Below are 22353 nucleotides of genomic sequence, written 5' to 3'. Positions count from 1 at the left end.
GGTCGGATACACCGCACGCTGTGGGGACAATCACACGGGCTCCCATGAGCACACACACGCGCTCCTCCAGCCGAGTGAGCTTCTGCAGCTTGGCGCAGCCACCCCTGGCACGGGCCTGGCGATTCAACGCTACTTTAGCCTGCAAGAGAAAGGACGGGCTGTAAGTGCGCAGTGAAGCCCTGATGTAGTGTGCACTCCCTCCCATGGTGGAATAGCTTGGACAGAGTGAAGCCCTGATGTAGAGTGCACTGCCTCCCATGGTGGAATAGCTTGGACAGAGTGAAGCCCTGATGTAGAGTGCACTGTCTCCCATGGTGGAATAGCTTGGACAGAGTGAAGCCCTGATGTAGAGTGCACTGCCTCCCATGGTGGAATAGCTTGGACAGAGTGAAGCCCTGATGTAGAGTGCACTGCCTCCCATGGTGGAATAGCTTGGACAGAGTAAGGCCCTGATGTAGTGTGCACTGCCTCCCATGGTGGAATAGCTTGGCCAAAGTGTAGAGTGCCGAATGGCCATTTGATGCTCATGACTGTCCCAATGCTGCTGGCTGAGGGCTGGCCAATAGGACTTTCAGCTCCCTTTGCCCATCATGTCAGGTGTACATGCAAGAATGAGGAGGAGACTGGAAAGGCTACTCACCTTCACAATCCTGGTCAGATCGTTGTATTTTTTACGACATTGTTTGTGGGTCCTGGGGGCATCGCCGGTGAACGTCACCCTCTGGGCGATCTGCTTCCAGGCTTTGGTGTAGTCATGGTGGGTTGGATTCCTCCCACTCTCTGGAAACAAGGTCTTGCGCCTCACCTCCAGAGCTGCGACCATTATGTCCAGATCACCCTCTGAGAAGCGCAGGGCACGCTGACGGGCCTTCTCTGGCGTTGCCATGACTCCCTGGGGCTGAGCAGCAGTGTTGAAGCCTCTTTGCAACACTGCAGTGTGCAGGGCGTGGCAGCAGACCAATTCGTCCCTTCCCCCTTTAAGAGCTGGTCGGCACCACGGGGTCTGCTGTCAGTGCAAAAATGACCGCACCCGCGCTGCGCCCCGCCTGGGCACTGTCCCTCTGGACCACCGGCTTAGCGCCTAAAGGTAGGAGTGGAACGCCTCTTTTAGCGCTCCACCACTCTCTTAGGGCGAAGCCACTGAATTTCCGGCAACGGGGCGCTACTTTGGGGCGGGCGCTAACTTCGGGCGGGCGCTAAGGTTAGCGCCCCAAAACTGTCTATACTGAAAATCTAGCCCCTAATCTGTTTGTCGCTATGCCAATTTACACATGGTTCAGGTAACAATCCAGAGGTTATTTCCATTTGAGTTTCTGCATTTTAATTTGGATCCTAGTTTCTCAAGCTCTGTCAGCAGAACCTCTTTCCTAGTTATACCAATGTCTTTGGTTCCCACGTGGACCACGACAACTGGACCCTACCCCTACTATTCCAAGATCTTCTCCAGCCGCGAGGCGATGTCACAAGTAAAGGGCAGGCCGGATAGTATCAACCATCAGAGGTAAATGTCACAACATTGAAACCTGCATGTTCAGTGAATATTAGTATCAAGTGAGGATTTGAAACTTTTCTCGGCCATTGTTCACTTTCAAGCGAGTTTTCCATTAACTGAGTTTTAATTTCTGCACACACCTCTATTGAAGCAATGAATAAAACTTGCAACATTTTACTGAATAATGAAGTGGTGTTGAGAAGTTGTCTTCATGTCAATACAACTAACATTGAGGCCACTTTCTGTCATTTCTAATTAAAGGACTTCAACAGAAACACAAGGAAACGCTCCGGGTACAAACTGAAACACTGAGCGTGAACACTATCCTAATAAAGGAGAAGGTTAAGGTTTTCCAGCTGGTTGATCGATACGCTGAGCTAACGGTCATTTCAACTGTTCCAGATCGGACACTTGTAGAACATGAACTGCTGGCAAGAGGCCGAGACCACGAAGAGTGTAAAGAGAAACATCTCCGGAGAGAGCTGGAAAAAATCCGAACTGATCAATTGTTCCAGAGCAGTTTTTCCCGGAGAAAATCCAATTCTGGGAGTTCAGCAGCAGTGAGCGGAGTCCCGGGGATTGGAAAAACAACAATGGTACAAAAGATTGTTCATTACTGGGCCACTGGGAAAATATACCCACACTTTCAATTTGTTTTCAGCTTTAAATTCCGGGATTTGAACGCTATTAACTGTAGAATAAACCTGAGGAATCTGATACTGGATCTGTATCCTTACTTTGGGAATATTCTGGGAGAGCTCTGGAAGAACCCAGAGAGTTTGCTGTTTATATTCGATGGTTTGGATTAATTCAAGGACAGGATCGATTTTGCTGACAATCGGAGAAATACAGAACCTCAGCACATGTGCACAGATCCTGAAGACTGTTGTGAAGTGTCTGACATTGTGTACAGTTTAATACAGCACAAGCTGCTCCCAGGATGTTCAGTGTTAGTGACCAGCCGCCCCATTGCATTACATTTATTGGAAAAGGCTGAGATCAGTGTCTGGGCTGAAATCTTGGGATTTGTTGGTGAAGAGCGGAAGGAATATTTCAACAAGTTTTTTGAAGATCAGACAGTGGCAGCAGCTGTTTTCAAACATGTGGAGGAGAACGAGATCCTGTACACCATGTGCTACAACCCTTCCTACAGCTGGATCCTCGGGCTCTCACTGGGCCCCTTCCTTACACAAAGAGACCGGAAACAGCAGCGAGTTCCCAAGACCATCACCCAACTATATTCCTACTATATTTACAACATTCTGAAAAACCATGGCCGAGAGATTGAAAGCCCCCGTGATGTGTTACTGAAGCTTGGTGAGATGGCCTTCACAGGAGTCTCCGAGAAGAAGATTGTGTTTAGAAATGGAGATTTGATCAAGTACAATCTGCAGCCTTCCCAGTTCCTGTCTGGGTTCATGATGAAACTTTTGGAGAGAGATGATTCTGCCCAGAGCGTGGTGTACACATTCCCGCACCTCACCATCCAAGAGTTTGTAGCCGCACTCGCACAATTCCTGACTCCAGATCCCGGGGACATCCTGAAACTCCTCAGAGAATCCCACAGCAAGGAAGATGGGCGATTTGAGATATTTCTCCGTTTTGTTGCTGGTCTCTCCTCCCCACAGGCAGCTCGGCCCCTGGAGGAGTTTCTGGGTCCATTTCTTCATCAAACCACCTGCCGGGTGATTGACTGGGTGAAGGAGAAGGTTGAAGGACAGATTGGAAACACAGAGAGTGAAACTGGTAAAAGGAACCTCCTGAACATATTCCACTGCCTGTTTGAGTCTCAGAATAAAGCACTGGCTAGGGCCACAGTGGGATCTGTGGAATCACTTACATTTACTGAATTCACATTGACCCCGATTGACTGTGCAGTCCTGTCTCATGTCATTGGACTCTGTGATACAATAAAAGACCTCAATCTAGAGGACTGCTCCATTCAGTTTGAAGGACTCCAGCGGCTGGGACCCGTACTGCACAAATGCTGGGTGTTAAGGTAACTGTTAATTTGTCTCTAACTCTTGGGCGAATTGTAGAACACTCACGGTTTGTGTTGTTGCTCCGTAATGAAGTGAAGCAAACAGTTCAGTTAAACCAGAGAGAAGCAGATTCAACACAAATATGACCAATAATAAGAGGATCGGTTAGTAATTCCCTAAGGACGGGAGAATCTAAAATGAATCCTTGTGAACAAATAGGGATTTTACACACTTTGTCGGAGCAGCAAATACAGGTCACTGAGAGTCTGATAATTTAATTACAATAAATCATATATTAATAAGGCTGGACAGCGGAATGTAAACATAAAATATAATCCCCGCAGTAAAGATAAAATTAATTTAAAATATTTTCCACTTCCACCATTTCAACTGGAAACTGGAGAGAAACCCGAGTTTAAATCACTAGCAGTTGGATATTTACTCCATTACTGTGCAGGGTGTGTCGTGTCGAGGAGGATGTTTCCTGGATTGGGCATATTGGGGAATCGGGAATTCTTTCAGCTGTAAATGTTTACAACTACACACAGTCTTGAACATTGAGTGAAGGTTGATATTCAGGATCTTAAAACTGCCTGTAAAACGGTTCCAATCTACCGTGTTGTGGCGTATTAGCCCCAGAGTACAGATGCACACCGGCCAGCGGTGGGGCCTTGCACATAGCGGGCGGCTTCTGGGTAAACCGGGGCAGTGAACCTGGTAATTCCCATAATCCGTCCCCTGTGTATGAGGTCACGCTTGGGGGGGGAACTTCCGAAAATTCCCCAAAAACTGTCGGGCTGCTTACACCTGAAATAAATGTAGAGCCAGTTTAATGGGGAATAAAGTGAAAGGCTTCCCTCCCCTATAAACTAGGAGCACAGGGACATTTAAAACTTGTAACGGGACAGAATAAACTCTATTGCTGCTGTTGACAAACACTCACTATAAGCCCTCTGACTCCCACAGCTACCTGGAATATACTTCCTCCCACCTCACTTCCTGTAAGGACGCTGGTCCATTCTTCCAGTTTTTCCGTCTCTGCCGCATCTGCTCTGACAATGCCACATTCCATACTAATGCTTCCGACATGTCTTCCTTGTTCCTCAAACCGAGGAATCCCCTGTACCGTGGTTGACATGGCTCTTGACCATGTCCATTCTATTTCCCGCACTTCTGTTCTCACCCCTTCCCCTTTCTCCTGGAACCATGAAAGGGTTCCCCTTGTCCTCGCCTTTCACCCCACCAGCCTTCGCATTCAACGGATCATCCTCCACCATTTCCTCCACGTCCAGTGTGATCTCACCACCAAACAAGTCTTCCCCTCACCTCCGCTTTCAGCATTCTGAAGGGACTGCTCCCTGCACGATATCCTGGTCCACTCCTTAATCACCCCCAACAACCCTTCCCATGGCACCTTCCCATGCTAGCACAGGAGATGCAACACCTGCCCTTTTACCTCTTCCCTTCCCACTGTCCAGGGCCCCAAACACTCCTTCCAGGTGAAACAGCGATTTACTTGTACTTCATGCAATTTAGTATACTGTATTCGCTGCTCACGATGTGGTCTCCTCTACATTGGGGAAACCAATCGCAGATTGGGTGATCGCTTTGTGGAACACCTCCAATCAATCCGTAAGGATGACCCCGAGCTTCTGGTCGCCTATCGCTTTAATTCTCTGCTCCACTCCCACTCTGCTCTCTCCGTTCTCGGCCTCTTACACACTTCCAACATAATACAACACAAGATCGAGGAACAGCCCCTCATCTTTCAATTAGGCACTTTACAGTCTTCTGGACTCAACATCAAGCTCAACAATTTCAGGCTATAAACTCGGCCCCTATTATTTTTTTCATTCTTGTTTTTCCTTTTCCCTTTTATCTCTCTCATCACAGCTGTTGATGATTCTGCCATTGCCATTCACATCTCATCTAGATTCATCTTTTGTTCTTAACTTGTCCCATTACCATCAACTTTTGCTTGCACATCAACCCTTTTGTCTTTTACTCTCTCCTGTCTTCCACCTTCTCGCAGACCTTCCCATTTGTTCTTTCCTCCGCTCCCCCCCACCTTTCCCTGCTCCTACACTTGCTTAAAAATCTGTTATATCTGTAACTTTTCCAGTTCTGACGAAGGGCCCCGACCTGAAACATTAACTCTGTTTCTCGCTCTATAGATGCTGCCTGACCTGCTGGGTATTTCCAGCATTTTCTGTTTTTATTTCAGAATAAATTCTCCTTGTTACATATAATCCTGGGGGATGGATTTTACAGCAGCAGTTAGCGTTTCACAATATAACTCACCCGAGATATTATACAGCTTAATAAAATGCACAGCGCATAAAGTACAGGCACTCATCGCTTTATCATTTAATTCTGGGGAAATCGCCCCATTCCCATAAAATCTGGGATTTAAGGAGCAGCAGAAATGATACAAGTTTCCCCAAACATGACGGGGCCGGTCACTGAGCTCCAGGAGGGTAATTCTGATCATCAGGTAACGAGACCAGACTGAGGGACATTTAAAGGCTGCACACAGACAGCACTTTATTTAATAAATACATTTGCTGACAGTCCCTGAATACAGGAAACTTTGGTTTAGCTGGAGGTTAACATTACGGAATGTTCGAGCCACCGGCAAAAATCAGGAGCCGTTTTGATAGGTTTTTTTTCTTTTCGTTGCTTTTTTCTCAACAGTTAAGCTCTGCAAGGTCTCGCTGAAGCTATTGCTAAGCTACAGAGACGCTTGCAAGGTATGGCCGACTGTTTAGAAGCTGCAACCGGGTTTGTTGCCAGATACGGAGCACAAAATCTCCGTATGTTTCAATATTGCCGCTGGTTTGTCCGGCAGTTTTGATGGGACGGCAACAGCTCCGTCCCGTCGGTGCCGGATAGCACAAAGTTTCCTGTAGATGGGGAGTTGGACAGAGTGAGATTCATTCTCAATTACAGGAATAGGGGGGAATTTCCTGGGGGTCAGCGGGTGCAAACAGTGGCGGGTCGGGTATGAAACTGTATTTTACCCCAGGGGGTCGAGACCCCACTATCAATCCGCCGCCACGTGCCTTTCCCAAATGTTGGGTCTGTCGGCGCTCAGCAGACCCGACATGCAGCAGCGGGGGAGGCAATTCAGGTCATTATGACCTTGTTAACAAAGGATTAACAACTATTTTAGCTCACCTTCAGAGTTTACCAGGTCACTCATGTGGTCCACGCTACTCGGGGATCACGTCCTGTAAGCAGGGTGGGAGTTGAATGGCCATGGAATCATCTCATGACTTGACAGCTGGAAATGTGCTGTAAAAGCTCCCTTCTCACAGCTGTTCACTTTCCATGCTCAGAAGCTGCTGCTTACTGCATTTGGAAGACAGATTTTGCTTTTTGCAGATTGCAAGTGCTTGTAGCAAACTCTCTATCCATTGTCACCTCAATGGAACCACCTCTCTCACCATTGATAGATCGCTTCTTTCATCTCAAGTTCACCTGCCATCAATTATATCAGCATGGGTATGGTTTATACTGTCTCACCTTGGGCCTCAGAGTCCCACCACCATCAGCCCCAACACCAGCAGCACCAGGCACACCAGCAGCACCAACAACAGCACCAACCTGTTGTGCAACTCCTGATGCTGCACAGCACAGAGGGCATCACCATCCATCCACATTGCTGACCGGGACGACAGCGATGGCCTCATCATGGTCAGATTTACTTCACTTGACGCTGCACGCTCTGGATGCCACATGATGTGCCAGGTTGCTACCAGCCCACACCAACAACATAAAGCATCGCTAGAATGCCCAAACCATTCCTGTCACACTCATCAGCATTGTGGGGGGTACCGATATGTCTCACCATTCACTGCAACTCACTAAGCCACTTCCAAAGGTGCTCACAAATCTGTCTAAGAAAACAAAGTATTTAAAATAAAGATTTCAATGTTTGACATCACATTAACAGAAACTTCACATCAACATCGTCTAAAACACACAATTACCTACCCTTGTGTGTTGTTAGTTGGTATGATTGGACTAGGATGAGGGTGAGTGAGGGGGGTGGGTAGTGAGATGGGGATGTGATAATATAGATAGAGTATGGTGGGTGGAGGTGCAAGGTAAGTTGGTGTGAGTTTGAATGTGCAGGAGTAGGGTAGGGAAGGCGGAGTGATGGGGATGTGATGAGATGAGTGGCACAGCAGGATGAGGTTGAGTGTGGCTTTGCAATAACGTTTTGTGATCTACTGAGATCATTGAAAGGTTTGCGCCACTGCAGCCTCGTCCTGACGACACCCCTGCTTGAGCCCCACTGTGCAATGTGCAAGCAGGCTGTGTTGGTCTCTTTCGTCCATTGAAAGTGGAGAGAGCCTCCTTGCGTGCTGTGGCTCCCTCCATATGGAGGGAGTTATGGAAGAGCCTGGGTGCAGCAGCGCTCCTCTGTGCAGAGGTTGTCAGTGTTTGCAGCACCTCAATACTATAGAACACTGACATCACAATGGTCAAACTCAATGTGCGCGTCATCAATTGAGTTCATCAAACCCACTTCCTCCAATTCTCCAGAGTGAGGCCGCGACCAACCACTGACCCTGGCCGCACCCGAACCGCCACCAACCCGACCGCACCCGACCCACCACCGACACCGGCAGCACCCGGCCCGCCACCGACCTGCCCAGGGAGGGAAATCGCGGGGGAAAACAGGGTTGTTAATGTCCCGAAGCACTTTCAGTGATTGTTGTAATATCCGAGAGAGAAAAATATATCAGATCCGGGCTTTGATTCAGTTTGTTTTTCTTTCTCTGTTTGTGTTTAGACTGAGCGGCAATAAACTACTGTCTGCGGCTCTGAGGAACGCGGATTGTAAAATTCAGGAACTGGAGTAAGTACCAGACTGTGTGAGATTGTGTTTATAATAACTGAATGTCTGACACTACATTATTAGTATCAGTAATAGTGTTATTATTAAACTCTGGGGATTTACTCTGATTCCTGTTATTTCTCTCTCTCATCCCCAGGCTGTTTGCTGTCGGTCTCACAGATTCTTGTGCCGAGGATTTGCCTCCTCTCTCAGTACAAACCGGTCACTGACGGTTCTGAATCTGGGTTATAATAAACTGGGCGATTCAGGAGTGAAACTATTGTCTGCAGCTCTGAGGAACCCGGAGTGTAAAATACAGAGACTGCAGTAAATACCAGACTGTGTGAGATTGTGTTTATAATATCTGAATGTCTGACACTACATTATTATTAGTATCAGTAATAGTGTTATTAATAAACACTGGGGATTTACTGATTCCTGTTGTTTCTCTCTCTGGTCCCCAGGCTGGGCACTGTCGGTCTCACAGATTCTTGTACCGAGGATCTCGCCTCCGCTCTCAGTACAATCCGGTCACTGACTGTTCTGACCCTGGGATCAAACTTCCTCACAGACCGATCTGTCCCCGCTCTTCACCGCCTCATACTGACCTGCAGGGGTCTGGAACGGATCTGGAGAGTGTGTTGATGTTTAATGTAATAAATAAAATATAAATGGGATTAAGTCACTTTTATGGGTAATATTTGTCTAATTATTATTGAAACATTAACCCCAGTCTCCCTGTTATTTACACTGTTGTTCAATCTGTTTATTTCCTTTTTAATCTTTAATCTGTTTCAGGCTGTTGGGGAATAAGTTCAGTTCAAATGGAAATAAACAACTGGAGTTGCTACGGGGAACAAGACCTGGACTGAGAGTGGATGTGTGAACATTTCAATTGATGACGGCAGTGCTCTCATTATTTGACCATTTTTGGCCGATGATTTGATTTTAATTTAATGGTTTCCAGCTCGAACTGAGCCCGGATCAGCGCCCATTGTGAGGTCAGATACCCAGCCACAGGGTCACGAGACTCAGCCGCCCGGCCCCACAGCACTGCTTCTGCAGGATATCTGGGGCTGACTGTTCCCCAATGGACCACTGGGGAAATGCACAGACAGGAAGGGCCCAGGGTGGGGCTCAGACTGGGCTGCAGTGGGACACTGACTATCGCACATTGTCTCTCCCAGTGAGGAGTCTGACTCTGTAACAAGTGTCTCTCTGTATAGTGTGTGTCTATCCCAGTGAGGAGTCTGACTCTTAACAAGTGCCCCTGTGTACAGTGTGGTACTCTCCCAGTGTGGAGTCGGACTCTAACATGTGTCCCTGTGTACAGTGTGGTACTATCCCAGTGTGGAGTCGGACTCTAACATGTGTCCCTGTGTACAGTGTGGTACTCTCCCAGTGTGGAGTCGGACTCTAACAAGTGTCCCTGTGTATATTGTGTGTCTCTCCCAGTGAGGAGTCGCACTCTGTAACATGTGTCCCTGTGTACAATGTGTGTCTCTCCCAGTGAGGAGTCGGACTCTAACAAGTGTCCCTGTGTATAGTGTGTGTCTCTCCCAGTGAGGAATCGGACTCTAACAAGTGTCCCTGTGTATAGTGTGTGTCTCTCCCAGTGAGGAGTCGGAATCTGTAACAGGTGTCCCTGTGTACAGTGTGTGTCTCCCAGTGAGGAGTCGGAATCTGTAACAAGTGTCCCTGTGTACAGTGTGTGTCTCTCCCAGTGAGGAGTCGGAATCTGTAACAAGTGTCCCTGTGTACAGTGTGTGTCTCCCAGTGAGGAGTTAGACTCTGTAACAAGTGTCCCTGTGTACAGTGTGTGTCTCTCCCAGTGAGGAGTCTGAATCTGTAACAAGTGTCCCTGTGTACAGTGTGTGTCTCCCAGTGAGGAGTCGCACTCTGTAACAAGTGCCCCTCTGTACAGTGTGTGTCTCTCCCAGTGAGGAGTCTGACTCTGTAACAAGTGTCCCTACAACCCTCCGAGATCTCTCCACTCCCCTGACCTGTTGCACCTCCTCGATTTTCGTTGCTTCACATTGGCACTATGACTTAAGCTGCTAAGGCCCCAAACTCTGTTATTCCCTCCCTAAACCTCTTCACAGCTCTACCTCTCTCTCCTCCTCCTTTAAATGCTTTTTTAAACCTACCAGTTTCACCGAGCTTTGGGCCATCTCTCCTGAAATCTCTTTGTGGCTCAGTGTCAACTTTTGCCTGCGAATTGCCTTGTGACGTTTCATTACATTAAAGCTGCTATATAAATGCAAGTTATTGTTGTTGTCCCTGTGTTGTGTTAATAAATCTCCACCGCTTACTTCAGCTCACGCCTGGTCTCCTCGACATTTTCAATAACTGGCTTCATTGTTTTAATATTAAATAAAGGTTTCTCTAAAGTACATCCCATCTACTCCCCCTCTGGGGGAGGCCTCAGTCAGTCTCCTCTGGACGAGATCATGGTCGGTCCCCTCCGGACGAGGTCCGACAGTAAAAGCTGCTGTGGGATCTTTGCATTCTTCTAATCCCCCTCCACTCAAATCAAGAGTAGACAGGCTGGCAGACAGCGAGAGAGACGCATGAAATCAAGACAACATGCAGAATAGAGATCAAAACAGGAAATGCTGGAAATACTCAGCAGGTCAGGCAGCATCTGTGGAGAGAGAGAAACAGAGTTAATGTTTCAGCCCGATTATCTTGACAGATTCTGACGAAAGGTAATTGAGATGAAACGTTAACTTTGTTTCTCTCTCTCCCCACAGATGCTGCCTGACCTGCTGAGTATTTCCAGCATTTTCTGTTTTATTCCCATTTCCAACATCAGCATTATTTTGCTTTTGATGCAGAATAGAAAGTCTGTTTCTGTAGGCTGCAAAATGAAAAGATAAGATACTGAAAAGTGTCTTTTTGCTTTTAAACTGCCAAACACAGCAGAGCAATGAGAGAAATCAACTTTCTTTCATTGCTGATAGTGTTGTGTGGCAATTTTGTCGGCTAGCCTGTATGTGTGTGTGTGTGTGTGTGTGAGAGAGACAGCAGAAGCTGGTGTGTATGCAGGGATTGTCGGTGTTCAAGTTACCTGCTGTGTGCATTGGTTCTGCATCTCATGTCTGAAAAAAACAACGTATACACCATTACATCATACTGATTTAATTCCAGACTGCAATGCTGTGGGATCTTAATTTGCCTTTCTTTCAAGACTTTTGTAAAAAGCAAAGCTACATATATACATCAAGCCAAATGAATTTTTCTGGACTGGAATTATCAAGGAATGTTTGTGGGGTATTTCAGAGCATATCCTGCGGTGGGATCTTACTCTACCATAAAGCCCAACCCAACGAAACCAAGTCAAGACTTTTGTACAAACATAGTATATATATTATATATTTTATAAAATTTTTTCAGAATTATCCATTTGATGTTTTTCAGAACTAGGCTTTATTGGGGAATGTGCTTGGGATATTCTCGGAGCATAAGCTGCTGTGGGATCATTCCTTTCATTTTATTCCATTCCACACAAATCACAGACAAGCAGACATTTAGTTAACAGAAGTAAAGTATATATATTATTATTATCCATGATTGTATTTCCTCCTTTTCATCCTCCCGGTCTTTCATTTCCTCATGGGGACGCGGATTTCTGCGATTCACCTCTTCCTGTTGCATTGTCCTCATTAAATATGGCCACACAGCCAGGAAGGGACATCATGAAAAATAGACACTCCCAGGCTACACCCCTTTCAAAATGGATGTGTGTGTGTGTGAGTGTGAGTTTCTGCAAATTGCAGAGTCTGTCTTGAGTGTGTATGTATGTGCATGGGTGTGTGTGTTTCTGCAAATTACAGACTGTGAGTGTGTATGTGAGTGGGTGTGTGTGTTTCTGCAAATTACAGTCTGAGTGTAAATGTGAGCGGGTGTCTGTGTCTGAAAATTGCAGAGTCTGTGTGTCATGCTACTGTAAATTTTACTCCAATGTGGTTGGGAGGGAGACTGAGTGGCAGACAGATAGACAGTCAGTGACAGCGAGAGAGACATGAAATTAAAAGGCAATTTGCAGAATAGAAAGCCAGTTTTTGTAGGCCGCAAAGTGAAAAGATATGATACTGAAAATTGTCTAGTTGGTTTTAATCTTCCAACATGGCAGTCATCCTGCAGGCTGAGTGTGTGTGACTGAGTGAGAGAGGGCAAAAGCTGGTGTTTGTGTGAGATGTTGTCTGCTGTCTTATTACCTGCTGTTGTTGCGGCTGCCGCGGAACACGAATGGAGGCCGAACCGATCTGAGGAACACATGGCTTTTATTACATTCTCTTGAGAGATGGCTGCCCCAGCTCCTCTCTCTGCTAAACCCGAAAACAGACTGAGGGCGACACCCGCGCTTTTGAGTACACACTGAGGGCGACGCCCGCTCCATTGACATGCCTTAAAGGCAGCATGCTATTTAAAGGCAAGGTGCCCGATTTATTGTCCACGGACGGAAAAGTGCATTGCGCCCGTTTAGGTGGCGATCCGCCACACAGCTCCCCCCAGAATCCGCTTAGGAGGTGTGGACGAGATGGTGCGGCGGTCTGATGGGCCGGCTGGAGCGGCTCTTGTCGGACGCGGGTGGATGTGGGATGGCCAGGCGTGGAGCAGCCGGGTGTACTGGCTTGAGGGCATGTCAGCCGCATGGCGGTGGACGAGCTACTGGGACCTGCTCACCGGGCTCCGTGTGTGCTGGCTTGAGTCGGTCAACCAGCACTTTTTCAGTCCTGTCGCCCACTTGTAGGTCGAAAAATTGGTCCCCAGCCTGTAGCACTTTGTAGGGCCCGTCGTACGGGGGTTGAAGGGGTCCGCGGTGGGAATCGTGCCGGACAAAAACGAACCGTGCCTGGTGCAGGCTTAGCGGGATGTGTGAGGTGGATTCGCCGTGCCGGGCAATGGGCACCGGGGTGAACTGTAGCGCCGGTGAGGCGAAGTCGTGGCATTGCTGGTTGGCTGACCAGGGTGTCGTGGCAGTGGGCAGGAACTCATCGGGTACGCGCAGTGGCCGGCCTTATATGAGCTCTGCTGCCGATGCGTGGAGGTCTTCTTTAACCGCGGAGCGCAGGCCGAGGAGGACCCACGGGAGTCGGTCGGTCCAGGCGCCGTCCTGGAGGCTGGCTGGAAGAGATGCCTTCAAGGATCTGTGGAACCGCTCATACAGTCCGTTGGCTTGAGGGTGGTATGCTGTGGTGCGCTGAATGGTCACCCCGAGATTGCGTGTGATGGTGGTCCAGAGTTCAGAGGTAAATTGCGGACCGCTGTTCGACGTCATGTCGGAGGGGATGCCGAACCGTGCGACCCAGGTGCTGACGAAGGCTCTGGCGATGTCGGCGGTGGTGGTAGAGGTCAGTGGAATTGCCTCGGGCCAGCGCGTGGTGCGGTCGACGATCGTCAGCAAGTGCGTGTGGCCTTGCGACGGTGGCAGGGGCCTGACGATGTCCAAGTGGATGTGGTCGAACCTACGTGAAGGGACGGTGAACTCCTCGAGGGGTGCTTTCGTGTGTTGCTGCACCTTGGCCCGTTGGCAGGATAGGCAGGAGTTGGCCCAAGTACGCACATCCTTGCAAAGGCCGCGCCAGACAAAGTGGTTGGCTACGAATTTGATGGATGCGCGGGCGCCGGGGTGGGAGAGGTTGTGGAGAATCTCGAATACCCGGCGGCGCCAGGACGCTGGGACGACGGGCCGAGGTTGAGATAGGGATATGTCGCACTTGACCGTGACTGCGGTCGGGCCACAGGCGACACCGGCCAGGCATAGCCCTGGTAGGTTGGTAGGTGCGGAGAGCAGATCAGGGTCCATGAGCTGGTCTGCTGCGAGTTGAGCATAGTCGACAGCCAGTTGTGCGGCGTGGATGGCGGGGCGGGAGAGGCAGTCGGCTACCACATTGTCTCAGCCGGAGACGTGTTGGATGTCCGTGGTGAACTCGGACACTGCCGCGTGCTGGCGCTGCTGCCTGGCGGACCAGGGGTCGGCTGTCTTTGCCATTGCGAATGTCAGGGGTTTGTAGTCTACAAACGCAGTGAAGGGGTGGCCCTCCAGCAAAAACCGAAAATGGCGGACCGCCAGGTACAGCGCGAGGAGCTCGCGGTCGAAGGTGCTGTACTTGACCTCCGGGGGGCGTAGTTGGCGGCTGAAGAAGGCAAGTGGTTGCCAGGCACCTTTGACCCAATGCTCGTGCATGGCGCCAACCGTGTGGTCGGAGGCATCCATGGTAAGCGCTACACTGGCATTGGGCCATGGGTGCGTGAGCAGGGTGGCGCCGGCGAGCACGGTCTTGGTGGAGTTGAAGGCGGCTGATACGTCTGCCGTCCATTCGACCGCCATCTTGCTGCTCCTGCCCCGGAGGGCTTCATACAGGGGCCTCATGAGGGACGCCGCTTTGGGGATGAAGCGGTTGTAGAAATTCACCATCCCGAGGAACTCCTGGAGCCCTTTGATGGTGGTGGGGCGGGGAAATTGCTGGACGGCCTGCACCTTGGTGGGCAGGGGAATGGCACCAGCATGGGTGATGTGGTGGCTGAGGAAGTCGATCTTGTCCAGGCCGAACTGGCACTTGGCTGGGCTGAGGATGAGCCCGTGGTCGCTGATGCGCCCGAACAGGATGCGAAGGTGTTCGAGGTGTTCCTGCTTGGAGGAACTGGCTACCAGGATGTCGTCCAGGTAGACGAACAGGAACTTCAGGTCCCGAAGGACCGAGTCCATGAGCCGTTGGAATGCCTGGGCCGCATTTTTGAGGCCGAAGGGCATCCGCAGGAACTTGAAAAGCTCGAAGGGGGTGATTATGGCCGTCTTGGGGACGTCCGTGGCGTGGACGGGGGCTTGGTGGTAGCCGCGCACCAGGTCGACTTTGGAAAAGATTGAGCGGCCGGCCAGTCTAGCCGAGAAGTCCTGAATGTGCGGCACGGGGTACCGATCAGGGGTGGTGGCATCGTTGAGGCGGCGGTAATCCCCGCCTGGTTTGGGGGCGATGTGGAGTGGGGAGGCCCAGGGACTGTTGGAGCGGCGGATAATGCCGAGCTGTTCCATAGTGGCAAACTCGGTCCGCGCGATCTCCAGTTTGGCCGGGTCCAGCCCGCGGGCGTGGGCGTACACTGAGGGGCCTGTGGTGGGGATGAAGTGTTCCACCACATGTTTGGTGACCTCCGCGGAGAAGGTCACGTTGGTGAGGGCCGGGAATTCGGCCAGGAGTGCCGAGTAGTCATCCGTGGCCCGGGCGTGGCACTGTGACGCCATGTCCGCGGGTTGACGGGGGGCCATGGCGCCCAGGATGGGGGACATGGTGTTCATGTCCACGAGGCGGTGTTGAAGGATGTCTACCAGTAGGCCGTGGGTGCACAGGAAGTCTGCGCCGATGAGAGGGGAGAGTCCCTTGGCAGTGATGAACTCCCATCGGTAGCGGCGACCAGCAAGGTCGAGGGTGACTGTGCGGGTGCCATACATCCGGATGTCCGAGCCATTAGCGGCAGCCAGCGCCTGTCCTCGTTCGCCCTTTTGGATGTCGAGGGTGGAGGCCGGGATGATGCTGTGCTGAGCTCCAGTGTCGCACAGGAACCGGCGGCCGGTTTTGTCATCCGTGATGTACAGCAGGGAGCCCGCGTGGCCCACAGCCATCGCAGAGGCTGGTACGGGGGCGGACTTAAAGGAGCAGGGAGGTGTGCACCGTTGTGCCCTGGCGCTGAACCGTGCGTGTAGCAACAGTAGCCCGGGTTTGTGGGGCGCGAAGGCCCCGTGGGCCCCGTGGCTGGGCCTTGTGGCCGCGTGGTGGCCGGTGAGGGGCGCGCCCAGGCTGTGGCTGCCAGGTCCAGAGCGACGTCGCGGCTGGCGTGAGCAGACAGCAGCTTGTCGGCCAGGGCTTCTAGGTCTGTGAGGCCGGACGCCACGATCGCTGGGCGGATGCTGGGAGCTAGCTGGCGGATGAACAGCGTGCGGAAGAGGGACCCGGGTGGGCTCTCATCGGTGAGTGAGAGCATGTGGGAGAGGAGGTCTGATGGTGAGGCGTCACCGAGGCCTGGAAGGTCGAGGAGGCGGCAGTTTCGCTGGTATGTCGAGGTCGTAAATTTTTTAAGGAGCGCGGCCTTAAGATGTGCATACTTGCCCTCCTCTGGTGAGTTCTGCAGCGCTATCCAGACCTTCGTGACTGTGGAGCTACCGAGTGATGCGACGAGGTAGTCATACTTCGTCCCATCTGTGGTGATGTGTCGCAGCCGGAATCGGGACTCAGCTTGGAGGAACCAGGCTTCGGGCTGGTTTTCCCAAAACTCCGGCAGTTTCACGGAAACTGCGTTCGTGTCCGCCATTGCAGTGCTCGGAATACGTTCTGAGTGTCGGGGTCACCAATGTTGCGGCTGCCGCGGAACACGAATGGAGGCCGAAGCGATCTGAGGAACACATGGCTTTTATTACATTCTCTTGAGAGATGGCTGCCCCAGCTCCTCTCTCTGCTAAACCCGAAAACAGACTGAGGGCAACACCCACGCTTTTGAGCACACACTGAGGGCGACGCCCGCTCCTTTGTCATGCCTTAAAGGCAGCATGCTTCTTAAAGGCAAGGTGCCCGATTTATTGTCCACGGACGGAAAAGTGGATTGCGCCCGTTTAGGTGGCGATCCGCCACACTGTTGTATTAAACCCTATTGATTTCATTCTTGCCTGGTCCATATGTAATGCTGTTGTGTATCACTTTATTGCACTTTATTTCATTTCACTTTACTTAGACAGTCAGTCACTGAGATACTGAAACATGTCTGACAATAAAAGCAGCTCTGGGATCTTTGCATTCTTTTTATTCCTCTCTACTCAAATCAACACAAGGCAGGCTGGCAGTGAGAGAGAGACACAGGAAATCAAGACAGCATGCAGAATAGGAATAAAAACTGATAATGCTGGAAATACTCAGCAGTTTAGGCAGGATCAGTGAAGATCCAGAGAAACAGAATAAATGTTTCAGCTTGACCTTTAGTCAGAACCTCACCAAAATCTGACAAAAGGTAATCGAGCTGAAACATTGTGTTGTGTCTGTATCTTTAAGAGAGAACTGCTTTTATACTGTAGTACCGGCAGTGACCACACCTGTATATAAAGCCGTAGCAGGCTTCTGTACTTTCAGTTCAGAAAACACCTGTTCAGTAAACACCTGTTATTACCATTCTCCTACAGTCCATGTGTTATTGATACGTGGACACTACAGTGGAGACTAGCAGTTTCGAACTCACCTGCAGTACTGCATCACCTCACGGGGATCCATCCCTGAAAAGAAGCTTCTTGGAGGTCGAAGCCAGAGCAACGGGCGTCGACCGTGGGCAACCGCCCAGTGATCCATCGGAGTTCAGTGAATCGCAGGGGAAGCTGTGGAGAGCTGGGCTTGGCTCCCCAGTCAAGGTGTTCCAGAAAGTCGTGCTGGTAGCAGGTAGTGCGCTGACCCTTCCGGACTGCGGCGGGCTTGAGCTCGATCGAGCGGCTCTGCAAGGGGGCCGTGCAGCATCGTCAGGAAGAAAAAGAGAGAGAGAGGGTGGAGCGCACAGGGCGCGGTCGGTGCACAAGAGCCGGGCAGCATTAGAGAAAATAAAAGAGCGGAAGGAAAGAGACGCGCAGTGGACAGCATCGAAGAAGAATGAAACTAAGGAATTGAACTAACAAAAAAGAGATGCGCCGAAGCCGCGGGGTGCCGCCATTACTATTTAGAATGCTAGGAGCAGCATTGGCAGCAAGGGGAAGAAGGAAAAGCGTGGGAGGTGCCATTTTAATCCATTGGGGAAGAAGGAAAAGTGCGGGAGGCGCCATTTTAAACCACCCAAGATGCCGAAGAGTGGCAGTATCACTGCTTTCGACAACGAAATAGAAGACTGGACCACGTATATGGAAAGAATTGAAGTGTACTGCAACGCAAATGGGGTGGCCGATGAAAAGAAGGCGTCGGTATTATTAAATTTGATGGGCGCGAGAATGTACGGCCTATTGCGGAATTTAATTACCCCAGCTAAACCAATGGAGAAAAGCTTTGAAGTGATTGTCAATATCTTACAGGAATATCTAAACCCTACACCGCTGCTGATAGCAGAAAGATTCAAGTTCCATAAAAGAATCAAGCACAAAGATGAGAGTAATGCTGACTATCTTACGGAACTACGCAAGTCATCGAAGCACTGCCAGTTCGGAGCAGGACTGGCAGAAACCTTAAGGGATAAGTTTGTCTGTGGGCTCCAGAGTGAAGGAACCCAGAAACGACTACTTTCAGAAAAGGACATTATGCTCGAAAAGGTTTTCAGCGTGGCAGTATCCTACGAAGAACCAGCACGGGGAGCTGTGGAAATACAACAGAAACCGCAAGAATATAGCACCAACAAAATGGCATATGGAGCAGAAAAGTGTTATCGCTGCGGCAGAACAACCCATGACCAGAAGGACTGCGGGTTTAAGGACAAAGTATGCAGGCAATGTGGAAAAGTGGGACACATAGCACGAGTCTGCAGGTCGGGAAAGAAAACCAACACTAAAAGAACTGCTAAGGAAAAGTACAAGAAAGTAAAAATAATGACAGACAGTAGTTCAGAAGATCAGGAGAGTGATAATGACTCCGGGAGCAGGAGACTAAGTTGCCTAAAGTTACACAACGTGATCGCAAAGGAGGATCACCGATCCATTTGGGTCACCCTCCTGATAGCAGGGTCCCAAGTAAAGATAGAATTGGACACAGGATCAGCCCTAACAGTCATGAATTGACGAGACTATGAGCGGCAATTCTCACACATACCCTCGAAGGACACGTCCATTGTATTGAAGACATAAACGGGGCAAAAAGTCTACCCTAGAGGAAAAATAAGGGTGCCCGTTAAATACAATGGCAAGGAGACACAGAAACTGTATCTATATATATTACAAGATGGAGGACCACCATTATTGGGACGTGAATGGATCCAAAAAATACAATTGGATTGGCATTCCATTCAGGCGCTAACTGTGGCTAACAAAAAGGATGACGACGTCACACCTGGACGACTGTCAAAAATTCTAACTGGCACAAAAGAGGTGTTCCAGCAAGGACTTGGGACTCTAAAAGGGGTAACGGCAATGATAAAAATTGAAGATAACGCAAACCCAAAATTTTTTAAGGCCAGACCGGTACCGTACACGATCCGCCCAGCCGTCGAAGCAGAGATGGAGAGTCTGGAGCATTCGGGTGTGCTGTCCAAGGTGGACTGGAGCGAGTGGGCCACACCCATCGTTCCTGTAATGAAGAAATCATTGAGCAGCATGCCTGGGGAGCCGACGAAGGTTCGCATCTGTGGGGAATTTAAGGTAACTGTGAACCCAGTTCTGCACACAGTACAATATCCACTTCCATGGATAGAAGATATTTTTGCCTCACTATCTGGAGGGAAATGCTTTACGAAGATTGATCTGGCCCAAGCCTATCTACAAATGGAGGTAGAAGAAGCATCTAGAAAATACCTCACGATAAACACTCACAAAGGTCTTTACCAGTACAACCGACTGCTATTCGGGCTAGCATCAGCTCCGGCTATTTGGCAGAGGGCGATGGAACAAGTCCTGCAAGGGATCCCGGGGACCCAGTGTTATTTGGACGACATCCTGGTTACGGGCGAAAATGACAATGACCACCTTGCCAACCTGGAGCAGGTGCTCACTAGATTACAAGAATATGGGCTATGAGCCAACCGCCCCAAATGCGAGTTTTTCAGGAAACAAATCTCGTATTGTGGCCACATGATTGATGAAGATGTGTTACATAAGTCCCCAGACAAGATTGAGGCAGTAGTCAAGGCTCCAGCACCAGAAAATGTGTCACAACTGAGGTCGTTCCTCAGGTTGGTGAACTACTACCATGAGTTCTTGCCAAATTTATCTACAATTCTGCACCCACTGAACGCCCTGCTGCAAACTGGGGTAGCATGGAAATGGAGTGATGAGTGTAAACGTGCCTTTCAGAAATGTAAATGCCTAATCACTTCAAAAGAAGTATTGGCCCACTACAATCCAACACTACCGATTCGGTTGGCATGTGATGCATCTCCCTACGGCATTGGAGCGGTGCTGTCACACAAATTCCTTGACGGTTCAGAGAGGCCAATAGCCTTTGCGTCGCGCTCGCTAACCTCAGCCGAGCGTAACTACGCCCAGATTGACAGGGAGGTCCTCAGGCTGGTGTGGGGGGTGAAGAAGTTCAATCACTATCTGCACAGGCAGAAATTCACCCTACTGACTGATCACCAGCCTCTTGTCTCCATTTTTAACCCAAAGAAGGGCGTTCCGGTGATGACGGCGCAACGGCTGCAAAAATGGTCCCTTTTTCTAGGGTCACATCAATACGACATAGAGTACAAGGGTATGAAACAGCATGGAAATGCTGATGGGCTGTCGCGCCTGCCGTTGCCTACGGTGGAGGAAGCACCTGCAGTGGACCCTGTTGAGATATTCCATTCGACCACAGTTGAATGTCTACCTGTTACAAACTCAAGTATAGAGAAGGAAACGCGAAATGACCCGACACTCTCTCGGGTCTATGATTTGACGGTGAAGGGATGGCCAGCACATGGCGACTCACTGTTGCCAGCATTCTCACCAAGGAGAGAACAGCTGTCAGTGTGCTGGGGGACCTTGATGTGTGGATCCCGAGTGGTAATTCCAACCAAGTTGAGATATAGAGTGCTCATATAAGCTTCATGAGGGTCATCTGGGAGGGGTAAAAATGAAAAGCCTAGCCAGGGCGTTTTTGTGTGGTGACTGGGAATCGATAAAGAAATTGAGGATATGACCAAGAGATGCACAGGATGGCAGAAAGTCCAAAACGCTCCACCACAGGCCCCGCTACACCCATGGGCGTGGCCCTCATCTCCATGGCAACGGGTACACATTGATTTTGCTGCTCCGTTTGTGGACTCAATGTTTTTAATCGCCGTGGATGCACATTCGAAATGGCCAGAGGTCATCAAATTGTCCTCCACCACCACGGAGAAAACTATTGCAGTCCTACGGACCATCTTCGCCAGGAATGGCTTGCCAGAACAGATTTGCTCCGACAATGGACCACAGTTTGTGTCCGAGGATTTCCGGAGGTTTTTGAGGAATAATGGGGTAAAACATTACACATCTGCCCCATATCATCCAGCCACAAATGTATTGGCTGAGAGGTTTGTTCAGACCTTTAAAAAAGCTATAAAGGCGATGGATAATAACAACATACCACTACAACACATGGTGGATAATTTCTTGTTTACTCACCGGAATGCGACACATGCAGTCACCAGCAAGCTCCAGCAATAATGTTCTTTAACCGAAGGTTAAGATGTCACCTGGATTTGCTCAAACCAAACATAAGACCAGATGTTGAGGATAAGCAATTCCAGCACATCAATGAGAAGCCAACCAGGAGCTTCAAGATAGGGCAACCAGTCTTGGCCCGCGACTACCGAACAGAAAAATGGCAGCCAGGAATGATATACACACAGCAGGGACCACTAATGTATACAGTGCACGTTGGAGAGAGCATCGTGAGATGCCATGCTGGCCAGATTCTGGAGTCACAGGAACAAGTCAAACCCACACCATGAGCATGCGCACCTGGTGATGAACCCGAAGTACAGATTGCGTCTACCAGTGGTATTGGAAGCTGACGAACCAACCAAAGACAATGAGCCAGAATCGACTCCGCCGCAAGAACAGGATACTCGTGAAAGGCGCTATCCAGACAGGATCGGGAAGCCTCCTCAAAGACTGAATTTTTAAATGATTACTTCAGTTGATGTATATAGTACAGAGAAAATTGTAATTGTAATTAGTTATTATTTAATTGTTAAATGAATGTTATGTACTGTTCATCTAAAAGGGGAGGAATTGTTGTGTATGTACCTTTAAGAGAGAACTGCTTTTGTTCTGGAGTACCGGCAGTGACCACACCTGTATATAAAGCCGTAGCAGGCTTCTGTACTTTCATTTCCAGCATACCCTCTTTTCAGTAAACACCTGTTATTACCATTCTCCTGCAGCCCGTGTGTTATTGATA

General features: G+C 49.7%; 1 protein-coding gene across 3 annotated transcripts in view; it reads left to right on the top strand.

Moving 5' to 3' along the window:
- Positions 1-2340: 2340 nt before the first annotated feature.
- LOC147092602 (ribonuclease inhibitor-like) overlaps positions 2341-22353 on the top strand; it is a 640499-nt gene continuing 620486 nt past the window's right edge. For 2 of the 3 annotated variants that reach the window (XM_085975963.1, XM_085975964.1), the window contains exons 1-3: positions 2341-3492; positions 8562-8647; positions 8785-8860. In XM_085975963.1, the coding sequence (XP_085832089.1) occupies positions 2356-3492; positions 8562-8647; positions 8785-8860 (1299 nt within the window). In that variant the 5' untranslated portion in view covers positions 2341-2355. Of the gene's footprint in view, positions 3493-8561; positions 8648-8784; positions 8959-9118; positions 9207-22353 lie in introns of those variants that run through there. The other variant, XM_085975965.1, reaches the window with a different exon arrangement.

The sequence above is a fragment of the Somniosus microcephalus genome, unplaced genomic scaffold, assembly GCF_052327205.1.
Source record: "Somniosus microcephalus isolate GS21.2 unplaced genomic scaffold, FLI_Smic_1.0 unresolved_chr2, whole genome shotgun sequence".
Classification (NCBI taxonomy): Eukaryota; Metazoa; Chordata; class Chondrichthyes; order Squaliformes; family Somniosidae; genus Somniosus; species Somniosus microcephalus.
Note: the sequence above shows the minus strand (reverse complement) of the source record. Positions and strands in the feature narration are given on the sequence as shown.